The following is a 24,703-nucleotide window of genomic DNA, read 5'->3' on the forward strand; positions in this document are numbered from 1 at the left end:
GTACCTTATACGTTTGAACGGTCTACCGTCTCTACATCGATACCATTCCTATCATTCGTGACAAGTGAAAAGTACTGCTGTAAGACGTCAAGAACGATGAAAGCATTGTGGACAAGCCAGTTCGTTTGTTAGCCAGTGCAGATCAGGTTTTTAATGGCGATACGCCGCCGTCTATTACAGCTTGAAAGAAACGCGCACTAGAAGACTACAAAAAAGTCATACACATCGATGAGCCCGACCACATGGACGTCCCCAAGCATTTTTCTAGGGAAGAGGGGGGGGGGGGTGCAAAATAAATAAAGATTTTTTTATACATTTTAAAAGTCATCTATTTTTACTGAAATGGTAGGTTTTTACAGATAATGCTTTGGAAAACAAATTTAAAATTCTAGAGAAGGCAAGTGCTCCGTCTCTCCCCCCCTGGGGACGCTCATGTCCGGCCATGAGTTCGGCAGTGTTACATCGTCGAGTGGCGATGCGCTGGCTCTGACATCTAAGCGTCTCGATTCCGCTTGGGTTCAAGAGGATAGGCCACTTGACGTAGTCGTGGTGCAAGATGCATTACTTTAGTCGATCGAAGGCACTAAAGTGTTTAACAGCTTTATGTAGCTTTTAGGCTAGTTGTATCACTTGTACCCGTTGACAGCAGTACATCGCCCGGGAATGCGTGTCCGTAACAGATTTTCTACGGAATCGGTCGTGGAATACGTTGTTGTAGTGATCTGCAGTCAAGCATACTCGCAGGATAAAATCTCACCCGGAACAAGATCGAAATTCTAAAACCAAATCAAAAAGATTATTTTAAATTTTAATATATTTCTAGTCTTTATTCTAAAATAGCATACCTAACCTAAACAGAAAAAAACAACATATTATCATCATTATAAGTTCCTTATATGTGTAAGTTTAAAATACAATATCAATATTTTTTGAATACATGTTAATGTAGATGTGACAAATTAATTATATTTGTATTAATTATCAAATAAAAGTTGTATGCGTCTTGGTTGCATACAAAATGATTGTATAACGGCTTCAATAATTTTTTTGTTTTTGCTTTTTAACAATTTATTAAATTATTAATAATTTTAAAATATTCCCAGTATGGGCAATGGCCCCTTTGCCCCCCCCCCCCTATGGGTGCCCTTATCTGCAGTGGCTTATAACTTGCATATTCGCACTCGTATCCACCTTTCTCCTAGTTAATTGTGTCTCCTGGCCTTTGTTTTTTGTTCTATCACTTATTTATATTTAAATCTGTTTTGTATTTATCGTTTTAGATTCTGATCATAGCGAATTAATGTATACATTTTACAACGAAGAGAGTTTTTTGTCTTTTATAAACATTTGGATTTTGGAATACTTAAAAGTTAAAATGCTCAAATTCTTGACATCTGATAGAAAAATTAAAAAAGTAAATAAAAAAAAAAGTTTAGTTGATTTTATCGTGATTATAATTTTATCAGCAATGTGCCAATGTGTGATATGCTTAGGTTATATACAAGGTGGATATATATATTATATATATATATATATATATATATCCACCTTGGTTATATCATATATGTGGTTATATATTAATTGTATATATTTTGTGTATGATCTAATGTGATAACTGATAAGTGAATAGTGATAACTGATAACTGATTGTGTGAAACTGACAAACTGTGAAAGTGCCCAATGCGGATTGTCCCGTACCGGCTGTCCGACTGGCGACTACTCCGACTGTAGGTGTTAAGTAATTATAGTTACCTATCATAATTCATAGGTAGGTCCCTGGTAACCATTATTGTTCTGTGCGACCATACCTATGTACTTCGAGGAAGTCGCACACTTCAGTCTGTACTCACCACTTACAAATTTTTCAAAAATATTTTAATGCAGAATATATATTTCATATATTCTGTGATTCTAACTTATTACGTAATTAGTTGATGTTATTCACTTAATATATATTGCAAAACTCATCAAAAATATTTATTTTGTATTACCTTTATATAATTTAATATTATATACCCCATGTTAGGTGGATTGATGAGGTAAGAATTCTTATTTTTTTAATAGATTCATTTCATTTTTTAAATATATATATAATTCATTGTTTTATTCTAGTTAATATTGAAAATTTAAGTTTGATGAACTTTATTTGTCAATCACTACGTCATTACAAAAAATATATTTATATTCAATCAAACAAAACTATTATGAACACATTATCGCCACCAGATGAAGTACGAGGTATGACAGTTTTTAAAATTGATAAATTCACAAAACCTGTAACTGTACCTGTTATAGTAATAAATAAAAATTATGTTGAAAGTGCTAATAAAGTGTTAAAAAACTATATTATTAAACTAAACAATTTCAAGTCAATTCGTAGTGGCTCTAATGACTCTGAATGTGTTTTTTATCTTGATCCAGCCAAATTTTCTTCGTGTGAAGATCTTAACTTATCATTTGTTTCTGCTGAAAATTTGAAATATGTTCAGATTGAGGTGGGTTATAATAATTGGAACCACGATGAAATACTTAAAGCAGTTCTCCCCGAAAAATCTATGTTATCAAGTTATTCAGCAATTGGATCAATTATACATGTAAATCTCAAACCAGAATTATTGGATTATAAGGATATTATTGGACGAGTACTTAATGACAAACTTAAGGGGTGCAAAAGTGTTGTAAACAAAATTGATAATATAAATAATGTATATAGAAATTTTGAATATGAAATTATATATGGTTCATCTGATTTAAAAACCACAGTTAAAGAAAATAAATGCTTATTTGATCTAGATTTTTCAGAAGTTTATTGGAATCCAAGATTATGCACCGAACATGAACGTATTTTACAAAAACTTAAATCAGGTGATGTTTTGTATGATGTGTTTGCTGGAATAGGACCATTTTCTGTACCAGCTGCGAAATTGGGGTGTATTGTAATAGCTAATGATTTGAATCCTAATAGCTGTAAATGGTTAGAAATAAATAAAACAAAGAATCGCATTAAAGATGAACTTTTAACAATTATCAATAAAGATGGAAGTAAATTTATTCAAGAAGATTTAAGGGCACATTACATTTTGTGGTCAAAGAAAATCACTTCAGAAAATAATGTACATGTGACAATGAATTTGCCAGCAATTGCTGTTGACTTTGTTAAGTATTTTAATAATTTATTTGAATGGGAAGAAATATCTGATCATTCTCTACCAATTTTACATGTTTATACTTTTGTAAAAACTGATAAAAGTTACGAAGAAGGTTTAAAATCAATAATAGAAGAATACTTTAGTAATATCAAGAATGACGACATTCAAGAAATTATAAGAGTCAGAAATGTAGCGCCTAATAAGGAAATGGTTCGAATTACATTTCAAATGAAGAAAGACATATTGTGTAAATCTGAAAGTATTAAAAAAAGAAAATTAAATGAAATTAAAATTGAAAATTATATCAAAAAGAGCAAAGATGATTCATAATATTTGTAATTTTAATACTAAATATTTAATATTATCTATGATTAAAAATAAAATGTAATTTTTACTAATTTTAATATTGTTGTATTTTTTTAACTAATATTTTATTAGAACGCTTAATTTTTTTTTCTATAATTTTTACTGAGTTTTAAGTCAGTCGTGTGCCAAAGCAGATTATTTTTAGCTTTAAATAATATATAAATAGTTAGAAATGTTTGAATATACATTAACTTACTATTTAGTAATTATTCATGTTTTATTTTAACGTTTGAAAGAGTTGAATTATCTCATGTTCATTATACAATTTTAAATTATTTCTTTAACAATTTAAAACATCTAAGACAGTCCTATGTTTGACAGTAGTGTTTCTACAAAATAAATTTCTTATTTCTTTATTTATTCATTGTAATTATTGTTTTTCATAAACAAGGTTTAGAACTTAGGGCACATATAACTTCAAAAAAAAACTTAAATCTTCATTTTAAGCAGTTATTAAACATTAAAATAATCAATAATGGATCTTCTTCTTCCCTCCTACATCAACAAGTAAAAACATAGGATCATCCGGTCAAAACTATGTTTTTCCTCTTAATGTATAAAATACTTTTTTATAACAACAAAAACCAATTAGTTATCAAATAGGTCTCATATTAAGGAAAAAAAAACTAGTAAAAATTATTAAAGACTCTTAACACATTCACTGCGAATGACACCAAAAGGCATCATTCAACATTATTCGCATATGATGAAAGACGTCAATTGATGCCATTTCACTTGTTATTAAAAGTACTACATTGTAGTCCAATATTGTAGTAACTACAATATTGGACTATTTGTTTTTGTTGTTATCTTCTATATAAGTATTAATTATAAGAGATCTAAAATTAAATTGAATAATTTGATTGTGTATTGTGTACATTTCCATGTCATTCCGTTAGATTTTATGTCAAGCCTAAAAAAATAAGCTTATGTTCAAGTCCTAAATTGAATAAAATAAATACTAATTTTTGTGTCTAAAAAAGGTATTATCCAATAATAACAATTTTAAATCATAATATTTAAATGTTCATAATTATTATAAGATGTTAAATTATATAATTAAATATTTTGACTAGTACTTATTTAATTATCATTATAATTTATTAATATATATATATATATATTTATTTATAGAACTAAAAATTGTTGAAGAATGATCAAAACTGAATTTAAAATGTACACGAAAAGATGACAATAATGGAGGCTACATCTGACCTTGTGTTCAATTATGTGTTTAGGCGAGTTATTTATTTTAATTCCAATTGCAAAGATTTAATCATTAGAACTTTAAAATTAATAAGGGATGAAATATTGAAAACCAATACCCGTGATACATTTGAATGTATTGTCTATACAGATTCTTTTGGAATCTTTTGTAATAATGAAAATATTATCAATCAGATTGAACGGTTTTTAGTTAGTAAATTACCGGATAATACACTTATATACCCACATTATACAGTAAATGCAGTAAATTTTGAAGATATTAAGAGGTTTCAAACACATACAAATTTACCTCTTGGTCGGTGTATTAAAGAGGCAATACAGGTATCTGTTTGTATTTATTATTTAAAAGTAATTTAGTATGAAATATAAATAAACTATATTTATAGGTAATTAAAGAAAGTATTGACAAATTTACATTTAAAAATATATTTTTGAGCTTTAATGGTGGAAAAGATTGTGTCGTATTATTGTACTTATTTCAAGCTGTGCTTGAAGAATTAAAATTAAATGGACAAATCAAAGCTGTTTATTTTCAATCAGATGACCAATTTTCTGAAGAAGAAGACTATGTACAATCTACAGTTAATAGGTGCATTTATCATAAGTTAAAGAAAAAATTACATCATTAACAATAACAATTCATTCAAATAAAAATTAATAACTCAGAAAAAAAATTATTTTTGATTTTAAGTTGTATAATTTACTAATTATTTTGTTTATTTTGATCATTCTTTTAAGGTTTAATTTAGATTTAACAGTAATCAAAGGTGAACTTAAATCTGGCCTTAGTGACTTTTTGAAAGAGAATCCTCAGTTTTGTGCGTCTATCATAGGTACAAGACAATCAGATACGGGTTCTACAAAACTTCAGTTCTTTCAAGTAAAATGCTATACTTTATTTAAAACCATTAAACTAATTTATTGTTTTATTGTTAAAAAAATAGAATTTTTTTAAATATTACAATTAGAATTAAAATACATTACATGTTTATAATTGTAATTTATTACTATAATAATACTATGAAACAAATACACAATTATAGGAAATAAATTTATGTTTATAATAGGAGAGTTGTTTTTTAATACAATTTTAAAATATTTTATTTTATTAAATCACAATATTTGCTAATACAAGAAGTTATTGAGTTCGGTATTTACTACAGAGTTTAACTATTAACAATCAATATTTTTGATATTTTTGATATATTTAGACATTTTTAAAATAATGTATTACAAGTAATGAATAATAACTAATAAAATAGTTCAACTAATTTTAAATACATATTATGATAATATTGACTGGGTACCAAATATTCAAATTACAAAATAATATTATACAAAAAAAGTTGTGAAAAATTTAATTTAGCTTTGGATTTGTATATAATAATACTGATACTTGATTACCTAATCCAATTTATTTAATTTTAATCAATTATCATTCTACCACTAAAGCATATTATTATTTTGGCAATCTCATTCATCTACAATATTAATATATCTTTCATGCAATACAAATCATACATAATATATTATATTACTGTTTTAGGAAACTGATCCAGGGTGGCCTATATTGATGCGAGTACAACCTTTATTGCACTGGAATTATAGTAATATTTGGTCATTTTTGAGACAATTCTCTATACCATATTGTTGCTTGTATGATAAAGGGTAAGCAACTTCAAAATTGCTTTTAATTAAAAATAATTTTATAATATACTTCCATTATTTAACTTTTAAGTACAAGTACATTTTGTTTTATAGATATACATCTCTCGGTAATAAGTCAAAAAGTCACCCCAATCCAAATTTAAAATATATAGATGAAAATACTGGAGAAGTTAAATATTGGCCAGCATTTTTGCTACAAGATAGCAACTCAGAACGACAAAATAGATTGTAACATGTTAGAAGTATTACATTTTTATTTAATTGGGTGAAGGTGTACAATTAGCTTAAAAAATAATTAAACCGAATTGTTTTTTTTTTCATTAATGACATTTTATAGTTAATGTGTTACGCACTCCAATTTGCCAAACAGATGCATTATCATCAATCAGTGCTGCTTCTATATGTACTTGATGTTGACTTCCTTGGTTGAAACTCAGACAAAATTCTGATGCAAAGAAGTCTTTATGTGGTTTTACTGTTTGTGTTAACATCAAATTTCCTTCAGTTGATCTAGTATCGTGATTCCTAGTGACTAATTGTGACGTAATTGTTAATTGAATTCCATCAACTTTACGGAATTTAGCTTTCGTTCCATGTTGTACAACTCCTTCAACTTTAATCACAAAATTACTCCCCATGTTTACTGTAATTGGTTCACCATTAACTCTAGGTTGAGGTGATACAGCCAATGTTATTGTAGTAGACTGTAATGTTTGAAAAAAATAACGTGGAAAACACATGGGTGTAGTTACCAAGAGAGAAGCTTGTTTTTTTAGGGATCGTATATGTTTATGAGTAATTGCTTTTTCTTTTACTGTACTCATTATTTCTAAGAGCTCTTGTCTACATTTGACAATCAATTGTATCTCTAAGGAGCCTTCTTTTTCCAATTCAGAATCTAAGACTGGACTCTCACATTTATTTGGAACTGCTACAGATTCAATGTTATGAGCCATCAATAAACACAAATGTTGTAAAAGCTGTAAGTGATATAATGTATTAGGGTCGGCGTCAAATGCTGATTGGTATAATCTCCAATATAAATCTGCGCATCCCTTAAACTCCTTTGCTCTTTTCCTTAATTGATTTGTGATATGCCCATAACTTTGCATTTCATCTCTAGTAGCTTGTACAATTGCTGAAGCAATAGCTGGCGGCGGAGTAGTGCAAAAACTGTTGCACGTAGACAATAAACGCATGAAACATTGCAATAGTTCACAACGCAAACGTGTGTATTCCGTTTGGAAAATAAGCATTAATGATGCAGCTTTTAATGCAGCAATTGCTCTGTAGTAAGTAGATATTGATTGACCTAAGTTACCCAATAAATTAGAGGGGTTTGACGTCAGTTGAGATTCTGCTGTACTAATGGTTTCTAATGCAGCTAACCAAAAGTGCATTTGTTCTGAACCAACACGGTTATTTAGACTACCAAAAATTCTGGAACTGATGTAAAAATGACCATATCTAACAGCTGCTCGACCAATTTTATAATTTGTCCATAGATCGGTATTTTTTATTACATCATTAATTACTTGTTTCACTTCATCATATTCACCAGAACCAGCAACGGCTTGGAAAATCACAGTACATAATAAAACCTTAGTAGCTATTAATTCATGATTATTATTTTTATTTAAAATTGTTAATTGTTTTATAAAAACTGGAAGAAATGGTAATAAAGTACCAGGTAATATACCACCAAATGCAGCAATAGCTTCACATATCAGTGGATTTACTTCAAATCCATCTTGCTGTAATGGTTTAACGACAAGTGAAACAAAATCTGGGATCAAACTTTTATTTGCTTTGCACAGCATAACAGATGATCGTAAACCATCACGTAGATAGTTTGATTTTTTATCAAAGTTTTCAGGAATAGTACCATCAACTTCCATTGGTTCATCAATGTTATCCGTTTTTAAAATACTATTAATAAGGATTTGTTCTTCATTGCTCAAATTTTTGATATCATTAAACTGCTGTTGTCCAGCTGATAGTACAGACAAAAGATAGCTTTGTATGCAAACCTTCAATACATTGGCATCATTTTCAGACATAATTTCCTCTTCAAAACAATAACACGCTATATTTGTCAATACTTTAACTGCATTTCCAGCGACTGACTGATGCATAGAACTCGATTCAGCAATACACATTTTCATAAGTAGACTGTCTGTACTGTAATGAAACTGGCATATAGCTGGAGATTTTGTTAATGGTACGAATACACTTATAGCATCTGCTTTTAAACTATTGTCAACATTTAAGCTCTCACAAAAACTGACCAAGTTGTTAATTGTTTGTTCAGACCAAAAGTGTGCACCTTCTTTGGCAATCTGATAAAGGCCAGATATAGCACACTTACAGACTAAAGGTCGTTTATCTTCAATTAAAAATTTCAAAAGCAATTCTATTTGTTTAGGTACATCAACTAAAATAGACAAAGCTAATTGATTGAGAGTCTTTAATGTAACAAGAACAAAATCTTGAGCTGGATATTTCTCAAGCAAATCAGTACAAAGTGTTCTGACCATTGTCGCGGTAGTTGTGTCGTGATGCATATGTTTTAAAATAGGAATTAGTTCAAGTTTCATAACAACATCAGTTGAAATACCTCTGATCATATTTGAAATTTTACTGCACATACTTACAGCAAATGATTTTGATTGAGCTGCAAATTGTCCTGCCGCATAAATCGCAGATTCTACTTCGACAGCATTGTGAGAATCTAAACTTGTACGTATACTGTGGTGCACTTGTCCTCTTTCTGGTATAATTCGTGCAACACTGCCCAATGTACGTAAAGTCAACCCTCTAGCAACTGGGTCGTTAGAGTGAATTACGCTATAAATTCTACGAACAAACTCGTCAATATTTAAAATTTTGTCGATGTGCTTTTCTGTCTGCTGACATACACGTAACACCCAAAGTCGAAGGAAATTATTACCGAGACGAAAAACATCGGCAAGCTTCAAGAACGACGAATTAATAAGAATCGGAAAAGGATATTTTTCAATTAGTCGAGGGAAGCGTACAATGGCCTCGCATTGCTCACCAACACGACTGGACCGTAAGCCTTTATCGAGTTCAATCAAAGCAGAATTGGCATCTTGATCAGGTTCACCAAGGAGAGTTTCACAAATGGCACTCCGAAGAGCTGGCATCTCGAAATAGCGTGTTGTACACAATTAAAACTTACAACTTAATACTACACTGAAATTTAAAAAAAATAAGATCGTCTATTACTATACTTAAATCAGTATATATCTATGATATATCAATATTATATTCCGATCAATAATTGTACTCAAGTATTATAATTTGTCAGCAGTCTTTCAGGTAGGTACTAGGCAGTAGTCAATAACTGGTAAAGCTATAACTGGTGCTTACTGCTTTGCTTGATCAGCCCGGATTACTGAATAGTGAATACTGACTAATTAAATATGATATTATGATGTAGATATTAAATAGTAAATAATAATAATAATAACATTTATCTGATAAGTGATAACACAAATATGAAGTTTGTGTCAATAATTGATAGTAAATTAGTAAACATAAAAGGCATCGGATCTTAGATTATTTACTCATATACAAGGACACAAGGTATAATATATGATCTGACATTCAGACCATTATAGCGTAATTATATATGTAGTAATTAATGTATGCACTATGCATAGACCATCCGACCATGCATATATTAATATTAATTTTAATTTATGTATATTATACAGGGTCCATCAGAACAAACGCATGTTTTTTAAAATGATGCTATGCTCAAAGTGATTTCAGTAAAAAATGTTTTATTATATCAAAAAATGCATACGCGTATGTAACAAAATTTAGGTTTTGAAAATAATGTCAGGCATATGGCGCCCTTGAACCACTAATAAGTAGGGGTGTTGGCACTCGCAAAACGATCCTATCGTGTCAATCAGCATCTATCTCGAAATTTTTCTTACCACTTGAGTGATCTCATCTTTCAATTCATCAAGGGTTCGTGGTTTGTATTGGTAGACTTTTGATTTTATGTGACCCCACCAAAAAATATTGCATATTCTCAAGTCAAGGGAGCAAGGAGGCCACGGAATGTCCCCAAAACGCGAAATGCATGACATTATTTTCAAAACCTAAATTTTGTTACATATAAAAAAAACTGCATATGCGTCTGCATTTTTTGAAATAATAAAACATATTTTACTGAAATTACTTTGAGCGTAGCATTATTTTGAAAAACATGCGTTTGTTCTGACAGACCCTGTATTATAATATAGCCTATGGCCACGAATCACGATATCGGAGGCATTATCTAAACTAGGTATTAATTGAAATCAAAATTATCCCTTTGAAATATTCGATTCCCCTAATAAATATTAAATAACCCCTGAAAAATTTGAAAAAGAAAAGTACGTACCTACAATATCAGTACCTACCTAGTATGTAATGTACAATGATATCTATACTGTCAAATATTGATATATATATATATATACAGGGTGATTTTGTTAAGTGGGTTCACTAATTATCACGAAAATTATTTACTTTTTTCAAAATATTTTTTTAAATGGTCTCAAGTTGTTAAAAAACCAACGTTTTTATTAAAAAATGATATTTTTAAATATTTTTTATCCTTATCATTTTTTAAGTTTTTTACTTTTTTGAATAACAACATAGAGTTTTAATTTCATATTCCAAAGCAGAATATTTTTCTAAGTATTTTGATTCATAAAAATCGAATTTAGACCTAGTAGTTTTTGAGTTATAAGTATTTAAAGTTTAGATTGGCAGAGTGCGGAGTGGTATGGGATTACCCCGCAAAATGTTTGTCCACTACTGCGCTTGTCTAAACTTTAAATACATATAACTCATAAACTACCCACTTAAAAGAATCACCCTGTATATTATATATTTTATATAATATATACAGACATAACGAATAAGATAGAAAGGTAGATATACCCTATAAAAGGCTATAAATTAATATTTAATAATAGGTAATGTTATTATGTTATAGAAGTGGTAATTTGTAAAATTTGACATTGTGTACGCGGTACTGTAGTGGTGTGCTTTCGTTGAGACGTATTCCTGCATTCAGCTGATAGTTTATAATTTTTGATAGTTTCTGACAATTTTCTTATAGTTTAATAGATAATATGAATATTTTTGAGAGCTAGACGGCAAAGAAATACTTATTACATTTGAAAAACACATGCATGTACATTGTACACACACAAAGTGTGTACACAATTCATTCGGTGGAAATGCTGTAAAAGTAAGAGCCACAAATATCCAGGCATTTTAAAAACGTCATTGAGCAAACAAAAAAAAAATCAAATTGATCATCAGCATAACCACCTTCCAAATCCTAATGAAATACTTGCAGCAAAAATTAAAATGCAAATTAAAGCACGGGCTAAAATATCTAAGTCTATACGTACGCCAGCCCAATTATTTTTAGAAGCTATAACAGGCCTTTCGGAAAGTATTCTTGAAGAACTTCCTAAAGAAAAATCTATTAAAAAAACTATTCAAAGTCAAAGACTCAGAATTTTCCAATAGTACCTACCTACCAGCAAATCTAAAAGACTTATAAATAGAAGGTAATATGTACGTATGCACTTTGACTTTTATTACTTATCTTATTAAAACTATAACTTATAACTAAGACTGAAATGTTTAATAGAAAATCTTTTTTAAATTTCTTAAGCTCTTATGAATGAATTTCAGCACATTTTATAACTATTTTTTATCGTACATTTTACATATTTTATAAATACAAAATTACTCAATTTCTCAAGTTATTAAGAATGTTTAACTTACATAAACATTTCAAAAAAATTTAATAAAATATAATCTTAATATTGCATTGTATATGAATGGAGTGTTTTCGAAATGAAACGTGTTTATTATTTGATAACCATAATGAATATAATAAAAGGTCATCATTTTTGGTACTAAAGATAACATGAAGTGATGAAGTTATCGGAGCAATTGAATTGGCTCCCCAATACAGGTAGTCAATATTTTACCCTTACTAAGTACCTTTGAATTGGCTCCCTAACGTTTTTTTTTCAAAAATTTATTGATTGCCAATATGTTAGTAATTTAAAGTACGTATAATTCGTAATTCGTTACACAAAATTATATTAAAAAATTTAAAAAACAGAAAATATTTTACCGAAGTGCGTCATTATAAAATTTATGTATATTATAAAAATTAAAAAATTAAAAAAACAGATAGCATTTTAGCAAAGGTTGTCATTATAAAATTTATACATATAAATCAAGAAGTTAAACAAAAATATTATATTAGACTATTTTTCGGGGTCTATACTTATAATAATTTTTGTATCAGATTGAGTACTATATAATATATATAAAAAGTTGAATATATTTGGATTTTACATCGTAAAAGTAAACGCCTATAATATGAGAATCTCTGGTTAAAAAATAATATTTAACAATTTAAGTAACCAATTTAAATATACATTTTTCAGGAGCCAATTCAAGGATCGAATTTATATTTACCCAAAATTGGGAGCCAATTCAATGGTAGCCGAAGTTATTAGTAAGTGCAAATACCTGATATGCAGATGGACATTTCGGATTAGCCTCGAAGCTTTTTTTGGAATTATATGTTAATATGTTATTAGAATTGAAAAATTTAACGAATTGTCTTCAGTTATTTTCTGTAAACTCGAAAAAAAAATCAAAGCATATTATATGAAACAATGCTTAATGCTATTCTTTCAGTTTGTGAAAAGAATAATCTTTTTCCAGAACTACTGTATCTGAAAATTGATTCTGAAAAAACACTAATAAATGCTGCAAAAAATATTATGTGGGAACTACATTTAACAATCAATGGATGTTTCAGCATAATTCTAGTTTAGCGCCCACGCGAATTTTTCAATTTTTTTTTCGGAAACTTATGTGTTTTAACAAGTTTAGAACGATGGTGCAAAAATCAATTGGCGGAAACCATTATTTTGGAAGTTATAGCCTTCCAAAGTTTGCAGTTTTACGTTTATACGGTTGCACAAAACGCTATAGTTTTCGCGCTTATAACGAATTTTTCAATTATATTTTTTTCAAATCCTAGTTAAATCAACGTTTTAATTTCCTTTTTTTCGTCAAATGCATTTTGGTTAGGGATTTCCCATTGTCCCTGTGACCTACTTAAGGTGGTGTTGCACAGCAAGTCGGGGGATATTTTCGATTTGCGGCGCCGAGGAGCGTAGCGACGAGTGCCGCTAGCAAGGCATCACTGGCCATACTACGACATAACTTACCCTGTGACCTACTTTATTATTTTGTTAGCTAATTAATATTGAATTCACTAACTCAAGTTGTAATTGATAAGTCTATTAATATAAATAAGTGAAAAAATAATTGAAAAATTCGTTATAAGCGCGAAAAATATAGCGTTTTGCGCAAGCATATAAACGTAAAATTGCAAACTTTGTTAGGCTATAACTTCCAAAATAATGGTTTCCACCAATTAATTTTTGCACCATCGCTCATCTAAACTCGTTAAAATGCATAGGTTCCCGAAAAAAAAAAATTGAAAAATTCGCGTGGGCGCTAAACTAGAAATGTTCCCAAAATTTTCAAAATCAAAAACCGCTCAAAAGAGATTACGAACTGTATGTAAGCGGTTAAATTTAAATGAAATTGAAGTGGACACATTTTTGAAAAAAATATCCTTTAATTTAGAAAACGAAAACGACAATAGATGTTAATTATTGTACATGACAAAAAATATTATGAAATTAATTTTTTTATTTCATATTTTAGATTCTGAGCAGAGTGAGGAATGTATTGATTTTATCATGATGTGTGTTTTTTTTTTGTGTGTCTGTCATCACGTTTTGGTGCAGTAAAAGTGCTTCGATTTTTGACTTCAGTACCTCATTCGATCAGAAAGTGAATTTTTCTAAATAATCGGGATAAACAAACTAAAATTTAAGGGAAATTTTACGCACAATCAATTTTCAATAAAATCGATTTTGGTTTTTGATGTTACTTTAAAACAAATGACTATCGACATGAAATTTTCACCAAATGCTTATATAAGTATATTCTATCCACCATGCAATTTTCAAAAAATGTTGACTTAATTTGAACTATTTATAGGCATATGCAATTTTCGATCATTATTAGTTTTTTTTTAAATTAATATCATTGAATTCAAATTTAATTCCATCCATTACAGTAACCAACTTGTAACCTACTGTACAAAATCATTTTCATTTTCGTTGTCGTAGTCCATATTATATCATATAATGTGCATGATTTGATGTGCAGTTATAAAAATACCTACCTAAAATCATACCTATGATTCCTCAATTTTCCTGGCAGCGGAAAAATATCCAGTGCTTTACTTTTTTCGTATACCTACAATATATTTACAGAAACCTTGAGTGTCTCATATAGCCTATTTTAAACTATATACAGTGAAACCTCTAAATACCGAACACTCTCGGTCGCTATTTGGAGGTGTCCGCTATTAAGAGGGGAAATACAGTGAGTACACATTTCACCGTTCCCAAAATTCCGTCTGTTATTTGGAGGTGTCCGTTAAAGGAGGTTTCACTGTAATAAAGTATTTGAAATTTTGACCTAAATATTAAGTGAATTGACCATTATTGACATTAAATTGCAACAGGGTTAACTGAATCACATTTTTTATTTTAGGTTGTCATCTGGCTTCTACTTGAACAATCAGCATTAATCATTTATAATTATATTATAATATATATTATACCTACGTGTCATTAGTTTACATCTAAGCACAAAGTACACGACTGTGTTACTAGGTACTGAGTGAGCTGACATACACCAGCTGGACTCTAGTCCTTCTTGAAAAATCTGATGCTTCTTGAACAATAAAGTATAAACTATCCGATTACAGCAATATTAAAACAGGGTTATCCATTTTATATTTTTATGTCGGTTCAAAAAGATTTAATATGATATAATACTATACCTATTGTTCTATAATATAAAAATGTGTGAATACGACACTGATTATAATATTATTATATAGGTACTACCTAGTTCATAATATCACTTAAATGTAATATAGTTTGTTTTATAATAATACCTTTATACGCTTGGCTATTTATATGTGCTTAGTGCTTACCTAACATAATTCATCAATAATAATTAAAAACCTTAAAATCTTATTCAATTATTGTGTTACTTGTGTGTCTATACTGGCTACCGTTCTATTATAAAAGAAAAAATTTTAAATGTGTATCATTTTCTGGGGACATCATTTAAAACGAACATTGTTAACTGTTGTAATAATACGACTTTATAATATAATGAGATCTGGTCCTATTATCACTGTTTAATCAGTTATCACTATTATAATCGAATTCCGTCACTCCGGAGTTTGGTTAGTTTTTTTAGTTTTAAATCGCTGGAGTTGAATTGTTGACTTACAATATTTTGCAAAGCACCATAGTCTACAATTGTACACTTGATCTTTTATTATTCACTCAAATATAACTCAGTGTCTCAGTGTACTGCCCACAAATATTGCTATTAAGTAGGTATTAACTTACATCAAATTCAGTGGCTGACAACTGATCGGTAAATTTTTTATTTATTAAAACCATTTATTTTAATATTTAATTGTTGATATATTAATTATAATATGTGTATACTAATATAGTTAAAAATTGTATATGTTTAGAAAATGGTGTTGTGCAGAAAATTGCTATACAAACCTTTTTACTGTTGTTGTATTCGACAGCTTTCATCTGAAGCATTCAAAATCATATCTAAAAATGAATCTTCTCCACAACCTATATATAGGTAGATATGATATTATTGTACCTAGTACACGGAATAAACCTATTTAAACTATGCTGTTCCTAGTGTGCCTACAAATAAGAAAATTATACAGGTTGATAGTAAAACTAAAAAATGTTGAATATATTATCATATTGCATAACAGTTGATCATGATTCAAACACACAGTACTCTGCTGTATAATAAGATAGTACATTGTACATACATTAAAATATTAAATGATTAAATCATAAGTAAAATGGTTAACATTTTATTATAATGACTAATGATTAATGCATAATACATTAAAAAAATACTTTCTTATCAATATATCAATTATTATTAAAGAAAAAAAAATAAGTTATTGCTAGTCATTCTTAAACATTTTTTGAACCTTTCCAATTCTTGGCATGGATCGTCCAATATTTAGGTTATTTACATTTATTTTTTTACAATGTTTCTAAGAGTTCGAATGGCTATACTTTTGGCTATGGTTAGGTTATTGTAAATTTTTCTTAATATAATCATAATTAATTTTACCGTACAGGTTGGCTACACAATGGCCCAACAGCGTTGCTGTTGTAGACAAGTCTGGAGAACACACTTATTCTTCAATATTCAACAGCAGTGTCACATTATCTAAGATTATAGAAAAATCTTTACATGGGGAAATTCAAGAACGCATTGCAATCTTGTGTCCAAACGATGCATCTTATGTAGTTGCCCAATGGGCTTCATGGATGAGTGGACAAATAAGTAATACATTATTCAGCTAATATTTAGTTTAGTTTGGTTTTAAATTAATTTAATTTATATTTAATTTTTGTTTTTAGTTGTACCTTTAAGTCCACTTCACCCAGCTGCTATGTTAGAATATTTTATAAGTGATAGCGATGCTAAAGTCATATTAACTACTGCTCAGTTTGAGGATATTGTACGTCCTTTAGCCGAAAAATTTAATCAAAAGTATCTTTTACTTGAAGACCATGTTACTATGGATTTTAAACCACTTGGTAAAACATCATTTGAAGAAAATGATAAAGTAGAAATGTTAAATATTGACAATAATATAAGTGATGAGCAGTTTTTTAATTCAAATGCAATAATAATTTACACATCTGGATCAACCGGTCCACCCAAAGGTAATTAAATATTATATTATCATTGTGGTTCTTATACCTTTGTTTTCTTGCAAATAGAGTTTTTACACTGTACTGGAAGTATGTAAACAAAACGAGTTAAAATAATAAGTTGTATAAAATATAAAACAATCATTTTACTGTTTATATTATGGAAAATAATAGTAATTTCATAGAATATCACTTATAATACAAAATAATATATTTGGCTTGTACTCATAAACAGCCAACGCACGGTATAAGAATTTCAAGGGACCTAGCAAAAAGTTTAGTATTTCAAAAGTTAATAACTTCATATCATAAGAATATATAAAAAAAATTGTTAAAGAAAATTCAAAATTTAGATTTTATTAGATAATTTTAATTGCATACATATTATTACAATTTTATTAGATATATGCATACATGATTATTATTTATTAAAATGTATTTTTAATTTATTACGTATACATATTAATTTTTTTTTCTTTTTGAGATTTTTTTTGTGTATAACTACTTGCGCTTATTCAATAAATAGTGTTGTCCAAATTTAAAATGTTATTAAACACACTGTCATTGATTATCTAAGCCGGCCAAAAATTCAGAAACAATTTCCTTTAAATACAAAATTTAAATTATCTCTTGGTCTAGAGGTTAGAGTTTTGAGGTCGTGGTTGCTGGAAAAAATTCAATTTGTTTGTTAAATAGTTGTAGGATTATTATGAGCAGTGCAATTATCAATGAACACAATAATTTATCTACGTTTTTTCCCACAAGTCATTTTTATGATGATTATTATATTGCATAATAATACGACTATAGGAGAAACATACGAAGTGTATAGGGCAAAAACGGTAGTAGTCCATTTCTATAAATTTTTCAGGAGAGCAAAAACAAAGTTTACAGACTTCTACCTATCTAATTATTAAACAAAAAATATGCCTTATGAACTTATATTTTATTAAAATGTATAAACTTCGAAAAGTTATTGAAATAAATTTAAATTTAAAATTGTAATGATTATTATTAAAAAAAAATATAAAATAATACATATATTATTATACATACATTAATAATACACTTTCATTTCAAGTTATACAAAAACATTAAATTATTAAAACAATTTTTTTTTTCAATCTTCAGCTTCATCCATAGGAATTTTGTCGATGTATTCGTCTTCACTGTCTTGAATATTATCTTCAAATTTTCGTAGAACTTGCGTGATTCTTCTTTCATTAAGAATTGTTTTAAATGAAGTAAATCTTTATGCTTCAATTTTTTTATGGGAAGTTTGCCCTCATAAATTGGTTTCAATGCATCGGTTTCAATGTTTCCCCTTGTGGGATTTTGACGTGTCTTTCTTCCTCGTTTGTTTTCTTTTGGGATTATCATAGTGCTAGCATACATTCCACTGTAATTATCTTTGTGGAAGATAAGTGCACGGGACTCTTTACGAAATTCAATTACTCTGATAGGTCTTGTTTTGAGGTTACTTTTTTTGGAATAGTGTGATTGCAAGTGCTCCGTCCAGTTTTGGAATATTATATCTTTTTCACAATCAATTACAGTGAAGGGCGAAGGTTTTGTTCTACTAGTTAACAAAACCTCTCGCCAGTCATCTTGTGTTTCGGTGTAGGAGTTACAATTTACCAAGCTTATATTTTGGTCACACTCCAAGTTAGAGTGGCCTCTAATTGGAAAAACCATTTTCTCGAGATCAAAACGATCTTTTTGAGTAACGAGATAATGTAAAAATCTGAAAACTGTAATGTTTTTATTTTGTCCTGCGCAAGAATCACAAAATATAATTAACTGACAAACTTGTACCGGAAGAATTTTGTATATAAAATTATGCAGCATGGAGCAAACGTCATCTGCCCCTTTCTTGGCGACAGATTCGTCGTATGTGTAAAATATTGACTTACCGCTTGAAAGAATATGTATGTTAAATGTAATAAAGTTTAGTTGCCGTCTATAGTACGCATTGTTGGTAGTTACATTAGGAGTTGGCAAGTTTTTTTGATAATCAATACTAATATCTTCAAGTGTATCAGTTTTCATTGATTTTTTCCTATAAATTCTTTTGATTTTGTAAAATTGTTCAGCTTTTTTTAAATGTAAATAATGTTTATACGAAACGCGTTACTGGGAAATACGTCATGTTACAATAATTTTGTTATTATTATAAATAAAAAAATTATCAAGAATATGTCATATTATTATTGCAGTAGGTACAGTAGAAAGGAAAAAGATAAAATAAAATGATATATTTCGGAACTGGACTTCAATCTGTTTTCCCCATAACCGCATGGACTAAAATCTTTCTTCACCAGTATACCTAATCTTTTCCATTTAATAACTATGAACTGAAAGATTTTTTCACTGAATCGATTTCAACTGTCGATATTACTCCATATTTGATATAGAATCAAACCATATAATCAAAATCGAAAAAAATGGACTACTACCGTTTTTCCCCTGCACTTCTAAAATTTGTAATGTCAACCTTCAAAACTATAAAAACTTGTTACAATGCAAAAGCTTCGACCAAAAAAAACATTGTTATCTATAGGGGTAAAAAATACATTAAATTTTTAAAACAATAGTTTTGTTTGTTAAATCGAGATTTTCATAATATTGAAGTTTTTTGTAGTTTACTGCATATTGCTAAAATAGTTTTTGTGTCTTGTATTATATATATTTTTAATCATGAATCATGATAAACTGTATATTTGTACTATTTTAGGTGTTTTATTGACACATCATAATCTAAATGCACAGATCAACTGTTTGAAAACTGCTTGGAATTGGACTAATAAAGACGTTATTCTCCACTCTCTGCCTTTAAATCACATCCACGGTATTGTGAATGCACTTTTGTGTCCACTTCACTCAGGTGCAAGGTAATACTGTACAAATGTACATACATTTCTTAAACCTCTTTATAATGTTAATTGATAAGAATTTTTATTTGAAGGAATATTTTTCAGATGTGTTATGCTACCAAAGTTTAATGCTACTGATGTGTGGACCTGGCTTTTAGCTATTGAACAATACTATGGATATAGAGTAAACATGTTTATGGGTGTACCAACTATGTATGTAAAACTCATAGAAAGTTATGAGAAAATGTTTGAGAAAAATGATAGAATGGTAGAATATGTTAAAGCTGTTTGTTCTCAAAAAATCAGGCAAGTTTATGTTTTGTAATTTATGTTATATTTATTTTATAATATAAAATTATATTTTAGACTGATGGTTAGTGGCTCTGCACCATTATCCAGTACATTATTTAGCCGTTGGGAACAGATTACTGGTCATAAATTGCTAGAACGATATGGTATGAGTGAAATTGGAATGGCTCTTTCCAATCCTCTAAATGGCGAAAGAAAACCAGGTTAATGTTATTACAAATTATAAAATTAGATTTTTTTATTTATATCAGAACATATAATTTATTTCGATTTTCTAACATGCACAGAAGCAACTTATATTCATTTATTACACTCCATATTAAAAAAAATGTTAGAGTATGAAAGAGATATTACTATATGATCTCTGTATTTAGTATTATAATATGATATAGAAATTAATTGTAATGAGAGTTGTACTCTATTACTTTTTCTACAACTATTCATTCATTTATAATTTCAATCAATATATTGAGTATAATTAGTAGAGCACGGATTTTAAAGCAATAATAAACTAAAAAAAAAGCAATAAAGCTGTTTAAATCTTCCAAAATAGCATTAAAAATAGGTTTTAAAAAATTATTTATTATAAAAAAAAGTATGTTTATTAGAAAACTGTAAACTATTGGTATATTTAATTTAGTGAGAGGGATATTTGCGGACAAAAAAACATTACTCAGTTCTTCATTGAATGGTGATTTCATTGACAAACCTGTGACTAGAACCTGAGAATTTGGTTTTTCTTGTTGATTTCTAATATTAAACTGCTGGATATGCTTACCTCTAGCAATATGTTGTTGAATATTATATTTTTTTTGGCAGAAACTTTAACACCACATACTTCGCAAAAAAGTACAGCATTGTCAAAAGGAAAAATATCTTCACCAAATTCTTTTACAAAATTGCGAAGATGGGCACTAGCATTAATAATTTTCGGCATTTTGTAAATCACAATCGGTAAGAATAACGAACTATGCGGTGATAAAACAAAAACTAAACTGTACCTAATTCAGAGTAGATAATTGCTAGAGCAAAAGCATATTTTTGTGTTTATTGTCGTTTCAAGATAAATTAATCTACTTATTCTACTTTATACAATATACTACCTATATGTCTATACGTATCTAAATTACATCAATAAAGTTATCGTACATAACGAGATAAAATCTATTGAACTTGCCATTACCTTGGAAAACAAATTAGTTAATATAAAAATAAAATTTAATACTTCAAATACGTTTAAAAAGAACACATTTTGAAAAAATGTACTAAAAATGCCCAAAAGAGCAAAATAAAATTTCGTGCATAGTAATATAGTAGTATAAATCGAATTTGTAGCTGACATAGCTTCGTTTTAGAGCAATAGAAAAAAAAAGCAAATGCCTTCAAAATCCGTACTCTAATAATTAGGCATCTTGGACTAAATTAATACAATTTGGTACTGAAACAATACACATACTGAACAAAATAATAAATAATACATTGAAATTCATTGACAGATAGAATATTTCTAAAAATAAAAATAGTATGTTTTGAACTAACTGCTACTTGTTTATCTATCTAGGTTTTGTTGGTCAACCTTTACCAGGTGTAAATGTCAGAATTGTCAAGGACAACATCATATTACTAGAAGGGAACAGTAAAAATACCAAAATTGTCAATCCAGTAAAGCCGGATAATAAAGAAGGTTATTGTGGGGATTTACAAATAAAAGGGGAGAATGTGTTTAAGGAATATTGGCATAAACCTGAATCAACAAAAAAAGAATTTACTGAAGATGGATGGTTTAAAACCGGTAAGTCTATGCTTGAATGTACCTTTTGTATCTTGTTAATAAATTAATAAATTAATTTTGTTTTTAGGAGACACTGTGAGCTATGTTGATGATAGTTTTAAAATATTAGGCCGATCATCAATAGATATTATAAAAACAGGAGGTTATAAAGTTAGTGCGTTGTTTGTTGAAACTATTATGTTACAAAACAAAATGATCAAAGATATTGCTGTGGTTGGATTACCAGATAGTACTTGGGGACAGCGAATAGGTGCTTTGATTGTTATTGATGAACAGCACACAACTAATGTTGATCATAAAAAATTTAAAAAGGATTTAAAAAGTTGGGCTGAAACTGTATTACCACCATATAGTGTACCGACAGTTATTAACATAGTTGAAGAGGTACCCAGAAATGCTATGGGTAAGGTGGATAAAAAATCTTTATTGAAAAATTTTTTTTTAAAGTATTTGGAAACTTAACCGAACTATTTTTATTACAATTATAATATTATTATTAGATTAATTGTTTTGTTTTAATGAATAAATTAATATAATATAATGTACTATATATTTTACATAATGTGAATTGTGGATATATTATTATGCTATTTTATAAGAAAATTGATGGGGTATGCCTCCAATCCCTATTGTTTCGACCACACTGTTATTGGTTACTTTATACATATTATTACATTATTAAATTAAGCTGAGTTTAAAATCGTTGACTCCAAAAACCGCACACTTTTGATAAAATACAGGAAAAAACCGCATACTTTTGGCAGGTTAAAATCGCACACATTTAATAGGTTAAAACTGCACAATTTTAAAAATTGTTGTATCCAAAAACCGCACAGTTATGATTTTGACCCCAAAAAGGTCGATAAACAAAAAACGCATATGTATGTGTATAATTAATTATTTGTTCCCATTATTCTCATAGTTCATCAAAAAAAATGTATATATTCAATAATTTAAAATATTAATTTAAAAAAACAATGTAAAACTAAAAATTTATAGGTATTTCTAAAATTTAAAATATTAATTTAAAAAAAATTTAAAACTTTCAAAGTTAAACCGACTGCCGACGTTTTGCTTAGCATTATATGATTGCCGAAGGTTATTGTTTGATTGGATTTTCCGCCATAAAGCTTGACCAAAGTGGAATCTACAGCCTTTAACTGTTACTCCAGAAAATGTGTTTTGCATAGCCGTATGAGCAGCTATCTCAAAATCAAAATGGATAATGTTTATATTTAAAACTTGTCCTAACTCCAAACATATATTTTTAATATTGACCCACATTTTTAAGTAACACGATTCAGTTTTAGAAGGTAAAAAACAATGTACTAAAGGAAAATAATAATTTCTGCTCCATCCGTGTATAGTATACAATTGATAAAAATACTTTGGTTTGTATGTAAAAGTACCGTCAGCCAAGTATTCATCACAATGATTACATAAAAATTCAATATATTTTTTACACGTAATAATAATCATTTCATCTTGTTTATACACGAAGGTCATTTTTTCATTTTGGCAGGTTAAAATATCACTATTTGAAACAAAGTTTAGAGCGTCCTCCAAACTTTTCGGTAAAGTTGGTAAAAGTTTCCTACGTTCATTATATATCGACTTCCTTATTAAGTTTACGTCATTGCTTCCTATTACTTCATTATTCTCTATGGATGATACCTCTTTCCGTATTATTTTTCGCGGTCTTTCATGAATGTCATTACAAGCCTTGCGTTTACATACATTACGTACCTCTTGAATTTGAATTTTCACAGTTTCCACCTGTTCATGTTTGTGTGTGTTATTTATTTTTAGTATATTATTCAATTGACTGCATGTTGCAACCGTGGATGTACAATTTTTAATATAACACCGCCAAACCACATTTCCACTAATATTTGCTCTACATTTTCTGTATTTAAAATCATCAAGTAATAAGCACTTGCTCCCTTTGTTACTTTCAATAATTTTAAAATCCATTATAAAAATTTAAGATATTAACATTTTTACACTAAGTTATAGACGTAGGTACACTAACCGACACGAGACCGACTAATAACGAGTGACAACTAAATACTTGATTATTGAATAGTACATATCTTATAATCTTATCTTTTCACTATTTTCACTACCTAAAAATAGTGTGCGGTTTTAACCCACTATAAATGCACGGTAATTTGTTATACAATGACCGATAAGCTGTGCGGTTTTTGGCTATCGACCTTTTTAGGGTCAAAATCAAAAGTGTGCGGTTTTTGTATGCAACCTTTAAAATAATAAATAATATTCTAAATGTATGGAACTGCTTTAAAGTTTAAAGCTAAGATTTTTAAGTAAAATCAACTTTACTCTTTCACGAGAGAACGGGACCGTTTCGCGCATGTAGAA

The 24,703-nt window shown here is 28.7% G+C and overlaps 3 protein-coding genes across 7 annotated transcripts; 2 read left to right on the plus strand and 1 right to left on the minus strand.

Annotated features, from left to right (window-relative positions):
• The first annotated feature begins 1,633 nt into the window (after positions 1-1,633).
• LOC107165081 (tRNA (guanine(37)-N(1))-methyltransferase-like) lies at positions 1,634-6,734 on the plus strand. 4 transcript variants are annotated; one of them, XM_089221856.1, is made up of 8 exons: positions 2,026-2,039; positions 2,113-2,238; positions 4,650-4,753; positions 4,873-5,063; positions 5,129-5,331; positions 5,481-5,622; positions 6,289-6,410; positions 6,504-6,734. In XM_089221856.1, the coding sequence occupies exons 3-8, from the start codon at positions 4,744-4,746 to the stop codon at positions 6,640-6,642; spliced, it is 807 nt and encodes a 268-aa protein (XP_089077982.1). In that variant the 5' UTR covers positions 2,026-2,039; positions 2,113-2,238; positions 4,650-4,743; the 3' UTR covers positions 6,643-6,734. The 4 variants fall into 4 exon arrangements, with proteins under 4 accessions (XP_089077981.1, XP_089077982.1, XP_089077983.1 ...); XM_089221857.1 differs by having other exon boundaries at positions 4,933-5,063; XM_015513150.2 differs by having other exon boundaries at positions 4,650-5,063.
• On the minus strand, positions 6,647-9,873 carry defl (Integrator complex subunit 7). The gene has a single exon (XM_015513149.2). It carries the CDS (start codon positions 9,575-9,577, stop codon positions 6,731-6,733), a length of 2,847 nt encoding a protein of 948 aa, XP_015368635.1. The 5' UTR covers positions 9,578-9,873; the 3' UTR covers positions 6,647-6,730.
• A 5,917-nt stretch (positions 9,874-15,790) lies between these two features.
• On the plus strand, positions 15,791-22,883 carry Acsf3 (Acyl-CoA synthetase family member 3). 2 transcript variants are annotated; one of them, XM_015513122.2, is made up of 9 exons: positions 15,791-16,016; positions 16,120-16,241; positions 16,765-16,973; positions 17,051-17,359; positions 20,082-20,238; positions 20,326-20,526; positions 20,587-20,732; positions 22,091-22,321; positions 22,389-22,883. In XM_015513122.2, exons 2-9 carry the CDS (start codon positions 16,123-16,125, stop codon positions 22,781-22,783), a joined length of 1,767 nt encoding a protein of 588 aa, XP_015368608.2. In that variant the 5' UTR covers positions 15,791-16,016; positions 16,120-16,122; the 3' UTR covers positions 22,784-22,883. The 2 variants fall into 2 exon arrangements, with proteins under 2 accessions (XP_015368608.2, XP_015368611.2); XM_015513125.2 differs by lacking the exons at positions 15,791-16,016; positions 16,120-16,241 and adding an exon at positions 16,507-16,647.
• The last annotated feature ends 1,820 nt before the right edge of the window (positions 22,884-24,703 follow it).

This window comes from Diuraphis noxia, unplaced genomic scaffold (assembly GCF_037042655.1).
Source record: "Diuraphis noxia isolate RWA-SAM2 unplaced genomic scaffold, SU_Dnox_SAM2 contig0003, whole genome shotgun sequence".
NCBI lineage: Eukaryota > Metazoa > Arthropoda > Insecta > Hemiptera > Aphididae > Diuraphis > Diuraphis noxia.